At 33.5% G+C, this 14,939-nt stretch overlaps 1 protein-coding gene across 1 annotated transcript in view; it reads right to left on the bottom strand.

Moving 5' to 3' along the window:
* Nucleotides 1-6: 6 nt before the first annotated feature.
* The window catches only part of LOC117106632 (multiple epidermal growth factor-like domains protein 6), a 34,260-nt gene continuing 19,327 nt past the window's right edge, over nucleotides 7-14,939 (bottom strand). The window contains exons 3-8 of the mRNA XM_033248025.1: nucleotides 7,183-7,305; nucleotides 6,246-6,368; nucleotides 4,586-4,711; nucleotides 2,687-2,809; nucleotides 2,060-2,182; nucleotides 7-1,109 (exon numbers count right to left, since the gene is read on the bottom strand). Coding sequence (XP_033103916.1) covers nucleotides 856-1,109; nucleotides 2,060-2,182; nucleotides 2,687-2,809; nucleotides 4,586-4,711; nucleotides 6,246-6,368; nucleotides 7,183-7,305 — 872 coding nt within the window. The 3' untranslated portion in view covers nucleotides 7-855. The remainder of the gene's footprint in view (nucleotides 1,110-2,059; nucleotides 2,183-2,686; nucleotides 2,810-4,585; nucleotides 4,712-6,245; nucleotides 6,369-7,182; nucleotides 7,306-14,939) is intronic.

The following is a 14,939-nucleotide window of genomic DNA, read 5'->3' as shown; positions in this document are numbered from 1 at the left end:
GAGCAAATTGTGGTGTTCTAAAGAGGAATTCAGACTATGACCTCTGTCTATTTTTCTATTGATGTACATAAACATATTTTATATATATAAAATAAAATGATTAAGCTAAACTTGAAGTTTCATGCACACAATGACTATCTCACAGTTTGAGACATATAAACACACATCATATGGCTCAAAATTTTGATTAAATATCGTCCACATTTTTCATAGATTCTAACAAGTTGTTGAACTTTACAGGATCAACCCAGGTCAGCCCCGAGAGTCAAAATTGAGAGCAATTTCAAGCAGGCATGCGAGTCAATCCAGGTTGGGGTCAGTTTACAAATTTCTCAACCCCCTTACTGAATCAACACAGCTATCGTGACCATAGCCGTCATAACTACAGCCATCTTTATATTATCAACTTATTCATTTATATGTCTTCATTTCCACTTCATCCTTCATTGAGCATGTGTAAAACTGTGTGAAGCTTATATAATAAATGAAAAACTTTCTATATGTTTGTCAGCACATCGGAAGAATATATAATATTTATAAAAGCTAGCAGTAAGGGAAAAATATGGTATATGTAATACATTTGTAATTAACAAGTTGTCGCTATGGAAATGAAGTCAGGGCCAGATTCGCTGCTTGGGTTAGCTGTTTAGAAACTTGAATTCATTCTCTGATTGCTACTGCAAAGCATAAATATATATACGATATATATTATATACATTCTATCAAATGTTCAAAAAAGCAAGGATTCAAACAAATCGGGAAATGCAAGGTTCAAACGAAGAGGGAAGATGATGCTAAAAATATTGAACAGGAAACAAGAGAAAAGCAGGAGAAATATGCAAAACAAAATATCTGCTATGAAAGGAAAGTGTTGGATAAATATGGAAAATGACAGTTTAGAAGCATGAGTAAAAACAAAACACAACAGAAACAAGTAATCGAACCTTCGCAGGCACCCGAGTTGCCTGCTAAAACGTAGCCCTTGTAACAGGCACACTGAATGGTATCACCCACTGCTCGACACTCATGTTCGCAACCACCGTTATTTTGTAAACATGGATCGCATCCACCCTCTAAATTGCACGGTGTAACGACATCAACAACTATTCCTTGAAAAAAGCAATATTAGATATACTGCTAATTTTATTGCATAATTGTTTTTTTTTTTTCCAAACACACAAACACACATACCTCCTCTGGTTGATCAAGAGGATTGTCTACATTTTCCATTTTGGTTTTTTTAATTCAGTTTTTATAAATGCCAAAATATCAGATCATAAAATCCTCCTTAAAACCAAAGTTAGTCTGTGAATTTGTGTGTTTGCGCCACAGTGTAAAAAAGTCAACATTGACAAACCTTCGCATCCCTTCATATTTGCCTCCTGGACGTATCCACTACGACATGTGCAGAATTTCAGGCCATTTTTATCAACATCGCAGGTCTGCTCGCACCCGCCGTTGTCGAGCAAACATGGATTTTCCTTTAAATTACTAGATGTAACTACTTCTAACATAATTCCTTGAGAGAGATTGTGTCAAAGGTCATCAAATTTACAACATAATCATGGATTAAACAGATTTTTTTCCCCTGTTAATTCTTGAGTATAAATATTAACTTCTATAACCAGTTTTTCATACATTACAGAATCGATGGTCTTTCATCCTTTCAGCTGCATCATCATTTATGTGTAGTTTTACCACATTATTCCTTTCCAACACATGCGTGCATACAACGCTCACATTAGCGCATAATAAATGGATCATTTATTTGTTATTCATATCACACTAGAAATGCGGGGGTCCCAAGAGTCTTGGAAAATCGGGAAGGGCTCCCTCACTCCTAAGAGCAGGTATGAATCTTCCGGAAAATAATCTATCTCCCACAAATTTATGATATTTTCATGTATTACTACACTGTACTCTTAATTGTATTACCATGCACTGCAAAATAAAATTAAAATGTTTTCGGAAAGCTCATTTAAACAATCACCCAGAAGTGGCTCCTTTCAACTTAGGACCCCTGGAAAAACGTTTTTGCTATTATCGATTAAATACTTACTGTAACACTTAAATCCATTGTCCTCCAGTTCAAAGTTTGGTTTGCAAGCACAGCGGTATGAACCCTCTGTGTTAATACACGTCTGAGCACACTCGTCAATTTTACTTGCACATTCATCAATATCTGCATATAATAGAGTAAAGGAAAAAAAAAACCATTAGGCCAAGAATAAACACATTCTCGTAATCTTGAAAGCTCCGATGAGGGCAGTATAATAGAGGCAGTAGAGCTAAAAAATATTTATTAATCAATCAACAATTAATCGATCAGCCTCATGAGGGCAGTATAATAGATGCAGTAGAGCTAAATTGGCGTAACAGATTAAAATAAGATAATAATCCATTAATAAAAATAATGTTTATTTTATAATAGAAACATTGCAGATAAATTACAGTAAATAAAGTAATGTGTCTATATTGGAAATAAGTGGATGCAAAAAATATACAAGCAAATCCTCCATCTCAATACTTCAAACTTATCTGAAACACTCACTTTCATAACAATTAGATAACAATGGCATAAACAAGATTGCCTATGTGATATAAATGTGGTATAAACTTTGTAATTATATATAGGCCCTCTTTTCAATTGACTGATATCATTTGGAAAATAAATGATATTGATTACCTGTACAGGAATGCAAGTCTTCATTGAGTTCATATCCAGTGTTGCAACTGCAGTGAGCTAATCCTTCAAAGTTCAGACAGGTGTGAGCACATCCACCATTGTTGATACGACAGGGGTTCGCAACTAAACGACAAGACAAAAACATCACAGCACTTTTATTTGGATTATTTTATCATTGAACCTACAGTGCACTCTCCAAATTCAAAACCCGTAACTCCCTCCTCCCTAATTACGAGAATTCTTTGAGACCACTTTATAAAAAACCAAAACAATCTTCTATCTTTTAGAACAAAGCTAACATTCTAAGACTGAAACCACAGCCACCCCAAATTTTCAGGTACAAAAGTGATCTCAACTTGAGGACGAATTGTATCTTTACCTTTAACATGTTTCTTTTATTTTCACGTAATATTTTATTTTTATTTATTCATTTTTTTGAGTGGAGATGGGGGTTAGCACTGCTATATCTAGTCATCATTCCCACTTAACCCCACTATATTTACTACAGATATGAAAAGTTGATATAAATGGTATTTTACTAAATAAGTTCTTTTTATAGCAAAGGAAGGAAAGAAACTTGTGAATCTATATTAAGCTATTTAGAGTTTAAGGTCGCATGGCAACAGGTAAAAGTCATTCAGATGACTCAGTCTGAAGTAATTATTATGGCATTGTGTTCGATGAATCAGTTCACCTTTGAACACAAACTGATGGGAAACTTTTAAAAACATGAATATATATAGAACAACACGATGCAAAATAATAATAAAAATACATGTCTCCCTCCAATTAAAGACCACTTTTGAAAAAGATGTTTCCATGGTCTTTAGCAGATTTAGTCTCTAATTTTGATAGAAAAACTAATTCCTTTCTGAGCCACTAGGGGCTCAATGGGCTGGAGCTTATCCCCAGTTTCCGTAGTGTGAAGCGGATGAGAGCTGTACTCCCCCTGGACGGGACACTAGTCCATCGCAGGTTAGTCACCAGCAGATTGCTGGTACCCATTGATACAGCTGGGTAGACTGAAGCAATGTAGCTAAAGTACCTTGCCTAAGGCTTGCCTCAAAACCCTGACCTTACGATTGAAAGTCCATACTTCAACCGCTACGCCAAACTGCTGCCAATTTTGATAGAAGAGATGGGTTAATTTGGGACCACAGAAAAGTGGTCTTTAATTGGAGGTATTCCTCAGTTGGACGGGTCTTATAATTAGAGGGAAACTTGCACAAAATAAATTAACTTTAAAAAAAATTTCATAGTACAAAATAATAATTAATATTCAAAATTCCCATTAAAAAATTCCTCATCTCCTCATGAACATATACCATAATGTTTCAGTTTGTAATCTGCATGATGTCATTTAAATCAGCGTTCTGCAAATTGTGGGCTGCGGCCCACCAGTGGGTCGCTAACAAGTTTCAGTGGGTTACAAATTTGACAAAATCATTTAAGAATCACATATCTCTAGTCTGTCATGATCATTACATCAAAATTAATACATAGAAACACGTTATTTTTGCAAATATATTCAGTGATAAACTTAAGATTTTTAAACAATTAATTGAAATTTAATGACACATATTTACGTTGAAAAAAAAACAACTGAAACCCAGGGTGGGTGAAATACACTGAAGTGAACCATGCGTTGCATAACGTAAACAAAATATAAGCCTAGCTCTTCCCGACTTATGCATTGGTTCATAAGGGGTCAGTGGGTCACAACTCAATTTCCTAATTGGGTCATCAGTCTAAAACTATGCGAAACGCTGATTTAAATGGTATGCTAGTGGAGAGAGGTAATGTAGGCCTATATCTATATCTCATTTTTCACGAGACTTTACAATCAAAATTGTAGGCCTATTAAACATGCACAGAGGCTAATAGGACTCTAGGCCTTACTTTCACATCTCTTGCCGCCAAGTGCAAGACGGTATCCTGAGAAACACTGGCACCTGTACGCGCCAAATTCATGACTAATACACTGATGCTCGCAACCGCCGTTATCAATCAGACAACCATCTTCAGCTACATGCCGCAACAAAAGGTTCGAAACAAAAGAAATGCAGAGTAATGATAACATGCAAACAAAAAAAGATCATTGTCAAAACTGAAAAAAAATTCAATCAATGAGGCCATATTTATACATAATCCCACATGCATTTTATATGCAATATAAATTTATCAATAAAATAAAACACACGTAAAAGTAGAATATTAAAAATACCATTTATATTAGGCCTATAATTTTTTTTTAAATAAATAAGTTTTACTACACAGATAATTGCCAGAGGGACAGAGGTTTATTGTTTTACATTTGTCCTATTATTATTATTATTATTATTATTATTATTATTATTATTATTTTTATCGCCTTGCCTACAATAAACATACATCTAAATGCTTCCTCAAAATCAAAAAGATATTAAGTAAAGCAAGTATATCTACCAATAATGATTAATAATTTATTAATAATAGCAGTTATTTCATCTGCCAATTAAAAATTTAGAATAACAAGAAGTATAACAGTTTTTAATAGTATGGGCTTAGAGGAATCTGTGACTTATTATTTGATATTAAAAAAACTCTTGATGTTTGATTTTTTTTTTTATGCCGAATGGAATTTATAAATGGCATTACCAATATTTCCTCTATGAGATTGTAGAGACTATATATAAACAAAGTGTAACTTCCTAATTGTAGAAGTGGATACAACATCATCATCATTATAGATATTGAGTATCTCGATTAGATAGCCAAAGAGGAAGGATGTCTACTAGAGAATGTGTTTATATTTCACATGATAGTCTGCAATGCTTTTAATGTTTTGGATGAATTTTCCATTGAGAAATGATTGAGCCACCAATTAAAAACTATAGTTCCTAATAAATAATTATTACCATGAATAATCACAAGAAGGAATAAGAATAAGGTACTAGAATTCAGTTGTATTACAACAACTAAAGCAAGCTGTGAACAGAAATGTTATACTGTATATTCTTCAAAAAATGTTATGTTGATTAGCCCCCTCTAGAGGTCAGAAATACACACTGATCATTTCAAAGTCTGTCAGAAGCTTGGTAAATTTATCATTATAATTGACAAATTCTATTTTTTTAATTATTAATATTTGAATTACAAAATATGAAATTCTTAATATATTAAAATAAAAAAACAGTATATTTTATATTAGAAATTTGTGAAGTTGCTGAATATTTTTGTAAAGGCAAGAATTCTTCTATAACTCATAGCAGACTATATTTTTGAAAGGTCTTCATAGAAGGGTGGGCAACAATTTCAATTAGCTAGTTCTGCCAAATGCATCAGGCTAAAAAAAAATATACTAACAAATAAAATTTTATTTTACAAATTAAAAAAGGCATAACATAATTAGATTTCTATTTCTGATAGGCAAACTCATGAATAAAATAAAAATCAAGCTTTTACTTTTTATAAATTTTATTTTTCATGTGAGTAATCACATGCAAATAGCCTGCATTCCATATTTCATGCCAATACCCAGTGTCATGCAGTCTCAAAGATAAACATCCTGAACACTTACGGACACATGTACGGCCATCAGCGTGTAGTTTTTGTCCATCTGGACACTCGCACTGGTAGCCTCCGAACGTGTTTGTACATGTATCAGAGCAACCGCCATTGTTGATCTTGCATTCGTCAATGTCTGAGTAATAGAAAGAAATTCATATTCAACAGTTTTGAAATTTGCTAGATGAGAACTAGATCAGAGGTAGCTCTATATATTCAGGCTTTGTGGGCGTGGCTAAGTTGTCAGACAAAAAAAGGGTGGGGTTATCTGACAGTTTCTTGGGAGGACAGAAAGACACCACTTGATGACTGTTCAGGGGCTACACTCCGTCACATGGCAACATTGAGCCGCTCTCTGGCAAAACTCACAGTCGAAAAAATTAAAAATTTAGTTTCTAGTACTGTATTTTCAAAATTTTGCATGAATTCTTATGTGTTTATCTGATTGAAAATGGTTGAGTATTAGCAAAGTTATGAATATTAAATTTATTAGATATCAGTCATGTAGTTTTGAAAAAACAGCTTCCAAAATTCAATAGTTTATTATTAGGATATCTATTTTTAAAATAAGTCTTTCTCTTTTAGTGACTGAAATTTTGCAGAATGTTCACTATATCTTCATTCAAAACATGCAAAAACCTGAAATTTTCAAAATTCAAATTCTCAAATATTTTGGGTGCTACTAAAACGAAATCAGAAATTGCAACAAATGTAAGGTCTTACTAGAGCCTGTCAAATTTAAGCTGAGATGTTTTAGAAAATATTATTATGATGGCAAAAGAAATATAAACATATTTTTAGGTCTGATGAATTGTGACCAATGGGGGCTTGGCCTGCTGTCCTAACAGGGGGGCTGAAGCCTGCATTTCTGGTGTTATTCCACTGAGTGTGTCAATCAATGTCTCCACGAAATAAATCAATCTTTTGCATGAATGACTGCATGCACTTACCAATGCATGATTTACCATCTGACGATAGCTCCTGACCAGCTGTACATTTGCAATAGAAGCTTCCAATCGTGTTACAACATGACCCCTGACATCCGCCATTGTTAAACAGACATTCATTGGTATCTGAAAATGAAATATAAATAATTACTATACTTACTTTTAATGTGCAGAACAGTTAACTTCTAAAAATAATAGAAATTCTATACGCCCTCATTTTGCAGTCAGTGGAGCGACAGCCACAAGATTTCACTGGCTAAAGCTAGGGGCATATTCCTTAAAGGGATACTCATCAGCATTTTTCATTTTGCTTCAAATCGGATGAAATAGCTTTAAAGGGGCTGAATAGGCAGAAAAGAAATAAAAACACCAAAACACGCCCCTAAAACATCAAAATGCAAAATTATTACCGTGACCCACTGAGCCCTAGAATCGGACTCAGCCCGAAAGGATAGAGGGCCCTAAAATATCTTAACCAGGTGCCCCATATTTTCATTGAGATTACATGGATTGAGTGTACAGGAAGCCGGAAAAATCACAATTACATAGTGTATCTAATGCATGAAAAATATTAAGGAAAATATTAAAAATACATATTTAATTAATATTTTGTTCCGTTAAATCAAATCAATATTTTGGTATTTAAATATTCAAATAATTTTTAAATACAGTTTTATTTTATATAGATGATTAGAGAACCATCAGAACAGTGGTTTAGAAATAGTCTGACATCATGCAAGTAAACAAAACAAGGAACAAATCTTAGCTGACCAATCACCAGCTAAATTGACAGTTGCTATGACGACATTTTGAAGGGAATCAGTTTCGCTGTGCTTGTGAGTGTTGTTGCAGTTGGCTGGAACAGCAGCAGGCAATCACCAAAACCAACATTTGTCTGATGGCATTACAACCATAATTGAGAGAGTCAACAAATTTCCAATGATTCAGCCATGAAAAATATCCCCTACCTAAACCATCAACAAGCCTACATTCCACAAAGGATAAGAACATACAAAATTGATATTGATACGTGCCTACCTACATCCAGATGGTGGTTCCAGGTTTTGACAAACATGGAACTGAATACAACCAATGGAATTGTGGGGGGGGGGGGGGGGGGGGGGGGTGGTTTACGCAAGTAAGCATAATCTGAGGGCCAGGGCCTTCTAGAGTACATGGTTTGGATCAAGTGTGTACACCCTACCCAGACTCTGGAACTGTAGATATTTAAGTAGAAAATTCAGATTATCTCTAACAAATTCAACAACGTCAAAAATGGGAGGTTCAGCATACATTGCATTAGAAGCACTTTGTTTAGAATTATATAAAGTTCTTTTTCATTACCTTAACCTACTTGGTAAGAATTAATTTTTTTTAATATTTTTTTTTTTTTTGGTTGATGAAAACAATAGCATTATTCATTATAGGCAAAATGTGAGTGGATTTATCATAATCTTCTTTCTCTGCCATACATCTGACATGTCTACAGTGTATCCAATTCTCAATAAGCCCATTATATTTGTTTCCAATTCTCGGCCATCCCATGTCAAAACCATGTAACTGCCGTTATATTTCTGTTCAGTTACGTTGGAAACGGGATGGCCAAATGTGACAGGCTATAATTGCCGTGGATGCCAGCGCAGATTTTTAAGCTGTCAAAAAATTGCGACTGCAGTCACGGTGTGGATAAGAAACCTAAGGCCGTAGTTAATCGGGGTAAACGCAACAGAACGTGACCGTACGTAATAGGCCGTAACAAAACTTGGAGGTGGTTTGTAGTGGGATGGGAAGCATGAATAGGAAAAACACCACAGATAAAACAACAAGAAGCAATCGACGAAGACCAAGTGTAAAAAAACTGAGCAAGACCTAACAAAAATTGAATATGGGGGAAAAATGGCAAAAATTCCACGGCGCACTACGTTTCGGGCATAAACGGGACTGCTGTGGCCACTGGGAACATAAGCATTAGCTCAAGTCTAAAAAAATAAGATCCCCTAAAATAGAGCCATTGGAAATGCAATAATATACTGTACATTGACAGTCTCAATTTATCAATTTGAGAATATGTGCTGAATAAACCTTCACAGGTTCAACAAAAATTGAATATGGGGGAAAAATGGCAAAAATCCCACGGCGCACTACGTTTCGGGCATAAACGGGACTGCTGTGGCCACTGGGAACATAAGCATTAGCTCAAGTCTAAAAAAATAAGATCCCCTAAAATAGAGCCATTGGAAATGCAATAATATACTGTACATTGACAGTCTCAATTTATCAATTTGAGAATATGTGCTGAATAAACCTTCACAAAGCCTGGGGGATACTATGGCTAACTAGATTAAAGTGTGGGGTAAACTTTAAAAGAAAATATTTCCTTAGGTAAATATCTGAATATAATAATTGGAAGTGAATTACAATGAAAATTTCATATCATAATCATTAAGGACTCAACGCGGACTATTATGCCTACCGGCCACACTCTTTCGAAAATAGGATAAAGATATGGGGCTTCAAGGTAAATTATATCTTTCAAAAAAAGATAAGTTAATCAAAACTGCAGACAAGATTTCGTAACAGATGTTTTATGTATTAAACATTGTACGACATTGCTAGGGGAATACTTAAAGCCAGGCTCTAGGTGAAATTTTTTTTTTTATATGATGAGTTTTGACGAAAAACTTGAGAACGGTTAATGAGATACAATTTTTTTTTTTTTTTAAGGCGAAGGCGAAACCTTTTTTATACTATGTTAAGCGAACCTACCGACTGCAAATATTGATGATTACAAATAAAAATATATTTTTATTTTTGGTCAATTAGCCACAGAAAAAGTGAAAATTTCAGAAAAAAAATACATGTTTTTTTATATTTTTATTACACCCTCCACTGCCTTGAAATCTCCAAAGATAAGATGTATATTTCTTCCTAATTATATAAATTTGAAGCATTTAACCATCCTATTTTATATTCAACAATAAAATTTTATTTTTATTTTCTCCTCTTTCTGGCAAAACTATTTGCTAATGATCTTTAAAAAAAAAGACGCAAAACAAGGAATAAAAAAAAAGTCTCGCCTCAAAACCAATAAAATTTTGCCCAGGCTCAGTGTTCTTATTTTTTAGCCGATTTTAGGCTCATAATGTTCTTATTTTTTCTTATTTTTACACACTTTTTGAACATTGAAAATTATTATTTTACAGCAGTATATTACTGTACTGTAATAAAGAAGGTATTGTATAGTATTACATCATACCTACTGCACAGGTACAGATAAAATTTGTTGGATTTTCTATTTAAACAAAAATTAGTCTCTCAGTTGACATTTTGCTTCAGCCTCAATTTGTTCTTTATATTATTCTTAAATTTTAAACAATTTTAGCCTCAGTGTTCTTATAATTTAAAATGTGTTCTTATTTTAATTTAAAATGTGTTCTTATTTTTTTTTAAAAAAGTGTACAGACTTCTTAATATTTGAAAACTGGGAAAATAAGTGGAAATAATGTCCATTTCCCCCTCCCCTCCCATTTTTTAAATATTCAAAAATCTGTACATTAAACATTTCTGATTATTGTTTAAACACCCTTTTTGTTTCAAAAATCAGTTTTACAGCATATCGAACATATTTTTCCCCTCCAGAGCCTGGATTTAATAAAAGAACGGTTCATGCAAAGGAGGTATGGACATAATTATTTTTATTCCTCCTTGGTGAATAGATGGAGCAATGGTACTGTATATAAGGTAGACAAGAGACAAGGCATCAAATTAAATGCAAAATCAATCGACCATGTCAATGATTGCAGGGCATTCAACTCATGTTTGGTGAATGTTTATCATAGAAAGTTTTGAATGAATAGAGAATGTAATCAATACTAACTAGGCCTATAGCTTGACAATTTTATAGTGAATGATTCTTTTGCCCCACCCGACATGTTATCCTACTGAATGTTCAGTATGTTCGCAATGAATAGTTGTGAACAAAATCTTGTGAAGTGATTTGGATGGGAATCGAACCCACGACCACCAGATTACTAGCCTGGTGTCTTAACCACTACACCAACTATGTCAGAAAAACGTATGGAAGTGATGGGAAAAAAATCATTTTAGTTGGGAGCTGAGTATTTATGACAGGTCAATGACCTATGCCTGTATTTGATATCATGCGGTGAAATGTAATATATCAATTGCCTAAAGTTCATTAATTGAAGTTGACATAATTCATACCCCAGTCAACAGCATCAAAACTATTGTAAGAACAATATCCTAGGGGGCCTATGGATGGTAGTAGTAGTTGCAATCAAAATATAAACAGAGGCCTACTTTGTTATTATGGCCTGGGTTGAAATTTTACTGGGCATGGAAAAGGGTCTCAAGAGAGGGTAGGCATACACCTGATGGAGTGTTATTACTGCCTAGATTAGCCTAGGGTTGAAAAAAAAATAATCCTATGCGGATAGCTTTCAGCTAAGCCTTGGGATACATATATATACACCTAATTTATTTTAAATGAACCCTTCATTAGTAGAGCAAAACTCATTAATGCTACAAAAGATTGCTAAAGCCCTGTCAAGACTATCACATTTTACTTGACAAAAACATGTGACATGACTAAATATGGTCATGATTACATCACATCATGACCATATATAGGCACATCATGACCATATTTGGGTATACAACTGTTTTTGTCAAAGAAAATTTGATAGTGGGGAATAACTTAGAATGAGAATTACTAAGGAATTAGTCAAAAACTGATTTATAAATAAAACCAATTAAATCAACTTAAAATTATAAATGTATGACTGCAGGTATCATTATTTATTACACACATACAAATTTATGATTATGAAAAATAACTGCTCAGCAAACACAAAAAAATTATAACATTGTGAATGTTACAGTTTAAGGTACATGTCAGAAATTATGTTAACAGAAAGTTATAGCAATGTTGTTTGGATTACGCAGTCAGAAATCTGGTTATACTTATGAAACACAAAACAGCACAGTGCACTAAACATTAAAATTTGCTGTTTATTGGAATATATGTAAAAATATTTGGTAAATTTATAACCTTGAAAGTTATACATTTAGGCATGTGAAGTGAAGATTAATATTTCATATGAACATTTTTATATACAGTAGGCCTATTCATATATTTTTTTCTCAGTCCTAATGTATCACTGAGAATGAGATAGAGTAGCATTATTTTAAAAGTTCAAATACACCTATGCTTTGGCCTGTGTGGATCCTAATCTCTAAAGGTCTGTCCACAGTTGTCAAATTTTAAGTGACAAAAACTTGTGACATGCTATGGTAATGATGACATCACAACATGATCATATATAGGCAAATAATGCCTATTTATGGGCATACTAACTTGATAAGAATTTCATAGTGTTTTAGTTAAAGCTCTGTCCACACTATCATATTTTATGTGACAAAATTCATGTGACATCATATTTACATCCAAATATGGGCATATCACATTTATTTGTCACCTAGCATTTACAGTAAATGTGGACAGAGCTTAAAGCTCTATCCACACTATCATATTTTATGTGACAAAATGCTTGTCATGTCATTATGATGTCATATTTACATCCAAATATGGGCATATCCCAGATATTGTCACATAGTAATTAATACTGTGAATAGCTTAACAGCTTATCCTTATTTGTCCACAATTGATTTACCATTGGCCAAGTTACTGCTATTTGAAGTCAGTAGGTAAATATATTTTCTATTTTTTCCCCCAATATAATACTTCTAAAGGATCTTGGAATAATATATATTATGCATGAGATTAAACATGAATATTCTTTCAGTAAAACAGATTAGCATTGTCATAGTCTATAAGGAAATTTACCCCTGGAATGCTTCCTCTGATTAATCCTCCTATCCTTCAACCAATACTCAGCTGCTATGATATAGTGCTTAGTTTGATAGCAGCAAATACAATTTATATGGAAAAATTATTTTTATAATAATAAGCAAGAAAAGAGGTTGTATTTTGGTCTCATATTTTACAGAATTGTAGAATGAGAATAATGCAATTTAATACAAAATATATTTTTTATGATAGAAAAATATAAACAAAGTCATAAAATGTGTTATTCTAAACTGTAGTAGCATTTTAGAAGATGATGCAGATGTGACATATTTTTTTATTTATTTTATTTTTCTTCAACCATATTTAATGGTAAAGTTAAAGGTAGGAGAATAACCCATAACTTGCAGCGTCATTGTGCTGAATTTCATATGGGCGTGGTCCATGACTAACTAGCAGCCGTAAAGAGGCGCTTCTTGGTAGATACATGTTCACATCATTCCACAACGACAGGGGCTAAAATGAACCATAACATCAGGGTAACCCCCCTACTCTTCCAAACGATGCAATGGGGTCTTTAAAGTGCAAACGAACCAGATGTATACACTGGTCCTCAATTTTAAGTCCTTATCCGAGAAGACTTGGTTCTACCAACCAAGCCATGGGCGAGGAGCGGCTGGAACCAGCGCCGATGTTAAGGCTGTAGCTAGCGGCGCCCCTGCCTTACCGCTCGGCCACTCGACTCGCCTCAATGACGGGTGAACTATGCAGCAAAAGCTGATCATTTTGGGCTCTCAAAATGCAATAATACAATTTTTAATAATGGTAAATTTGCCATCTGTCCGGTTGTCTGCTATTGCCATATACCCAATATAATATATATTTCAGTTTTTTTTAAATCAGATCCCTAATTAAGCCCAATTATTTTAATTTTTAAATAGATATTTTTGTAGCAGGTCCTATTTTATAGGCCTATATTATTTACAGATAAAACACTTTTCCTGTACTTATGAATTATATTTTACAAAGGATATTTATTTTTTATTTCATTTTTGCTGGTATCTTAGTTAAAGTCAGGCTCCGGAGGAAAAATATTTTTTGATATGTTGTAGAACTGATTTTTCTAAGACAGAAAAATGTTGTTTGACAATATTCAAAAATCTGTATCTCATTCACCGTTCCCCAGTTTTTCGTCAAACAACCTTTTTCTGTCTTAGAAAAATCACTTCTACAACATATCAAAAAATTTTTTTCCTCCGGAGCCTGACTTTAAAGTATAGGTTTCTTTGTATACCTGACTTGCATATATTAGTTCGAGCTCTCTAACCAGGGAGGAGCTCAAACTGAACTTTCTCCAACCTGATATCAGAGTCTATTGGATGTGCCAATATATTTTGTCACATTGACTTCCTCAAATGAACGACACCCTCCTGTCCTAATACCAAAAACAATTATACCACTGCAACATAGAGCTATTGCTTCCCCTGGGCAAAAACTATCCAGCAAATCTGTCAAAATTTCTTACCCTCTCTTGGGACCACCATAATACTGAAATGCTTCAATTGGAACCAATTAGATTCTCTTTAAATAGCGTTAGAAGATTAAAATCTCTACATTTGCCAAATTCAATCAGTGTTTCAGAATTACAAACATGATATAATAGAACAGCATGTTTTGCTGTTGAAACCATTCTTTTGAAAATAAACTTTATTTTTATTTTTCTTGCGGTATAATACTGGTAGCTGTGAAAACAGAATATAATTCTAACAAAATAAAATGAATAAGTTTAAATTTCATATTCTACAAAAATGGATTCAAGTTCATTTTAACAAACAGAATTGTTAAAATTAATCTGTAATAATTTTACACAATTTTTGGTAAGAACAAGATAAATGCTAAATAATTTCTGAATGAAAAGGTTATCCAACCAAAT

The sequence above is a fragment of the Anneissia japonica genome, unplaced genomic scaffold, assembly GCF_011630105.1.
Source record: "Anneissia japonica isolate Jap-2015-1 unplaced genomic scaffold, ASM1163010v1 scaffold1306_len716249_cov185, whole genome shotgun sequence".
Taxonomy (NCBI): domain Eukaryota; kingdom Metazoa; phylum Echinodermata; class Crinoidea; order Comatulida; family Comatulidae; genus Anneissia; species Anneissia japonica.
This window is presented reverse-complemented; position numbering and strand designations above follow the sequence as displayed.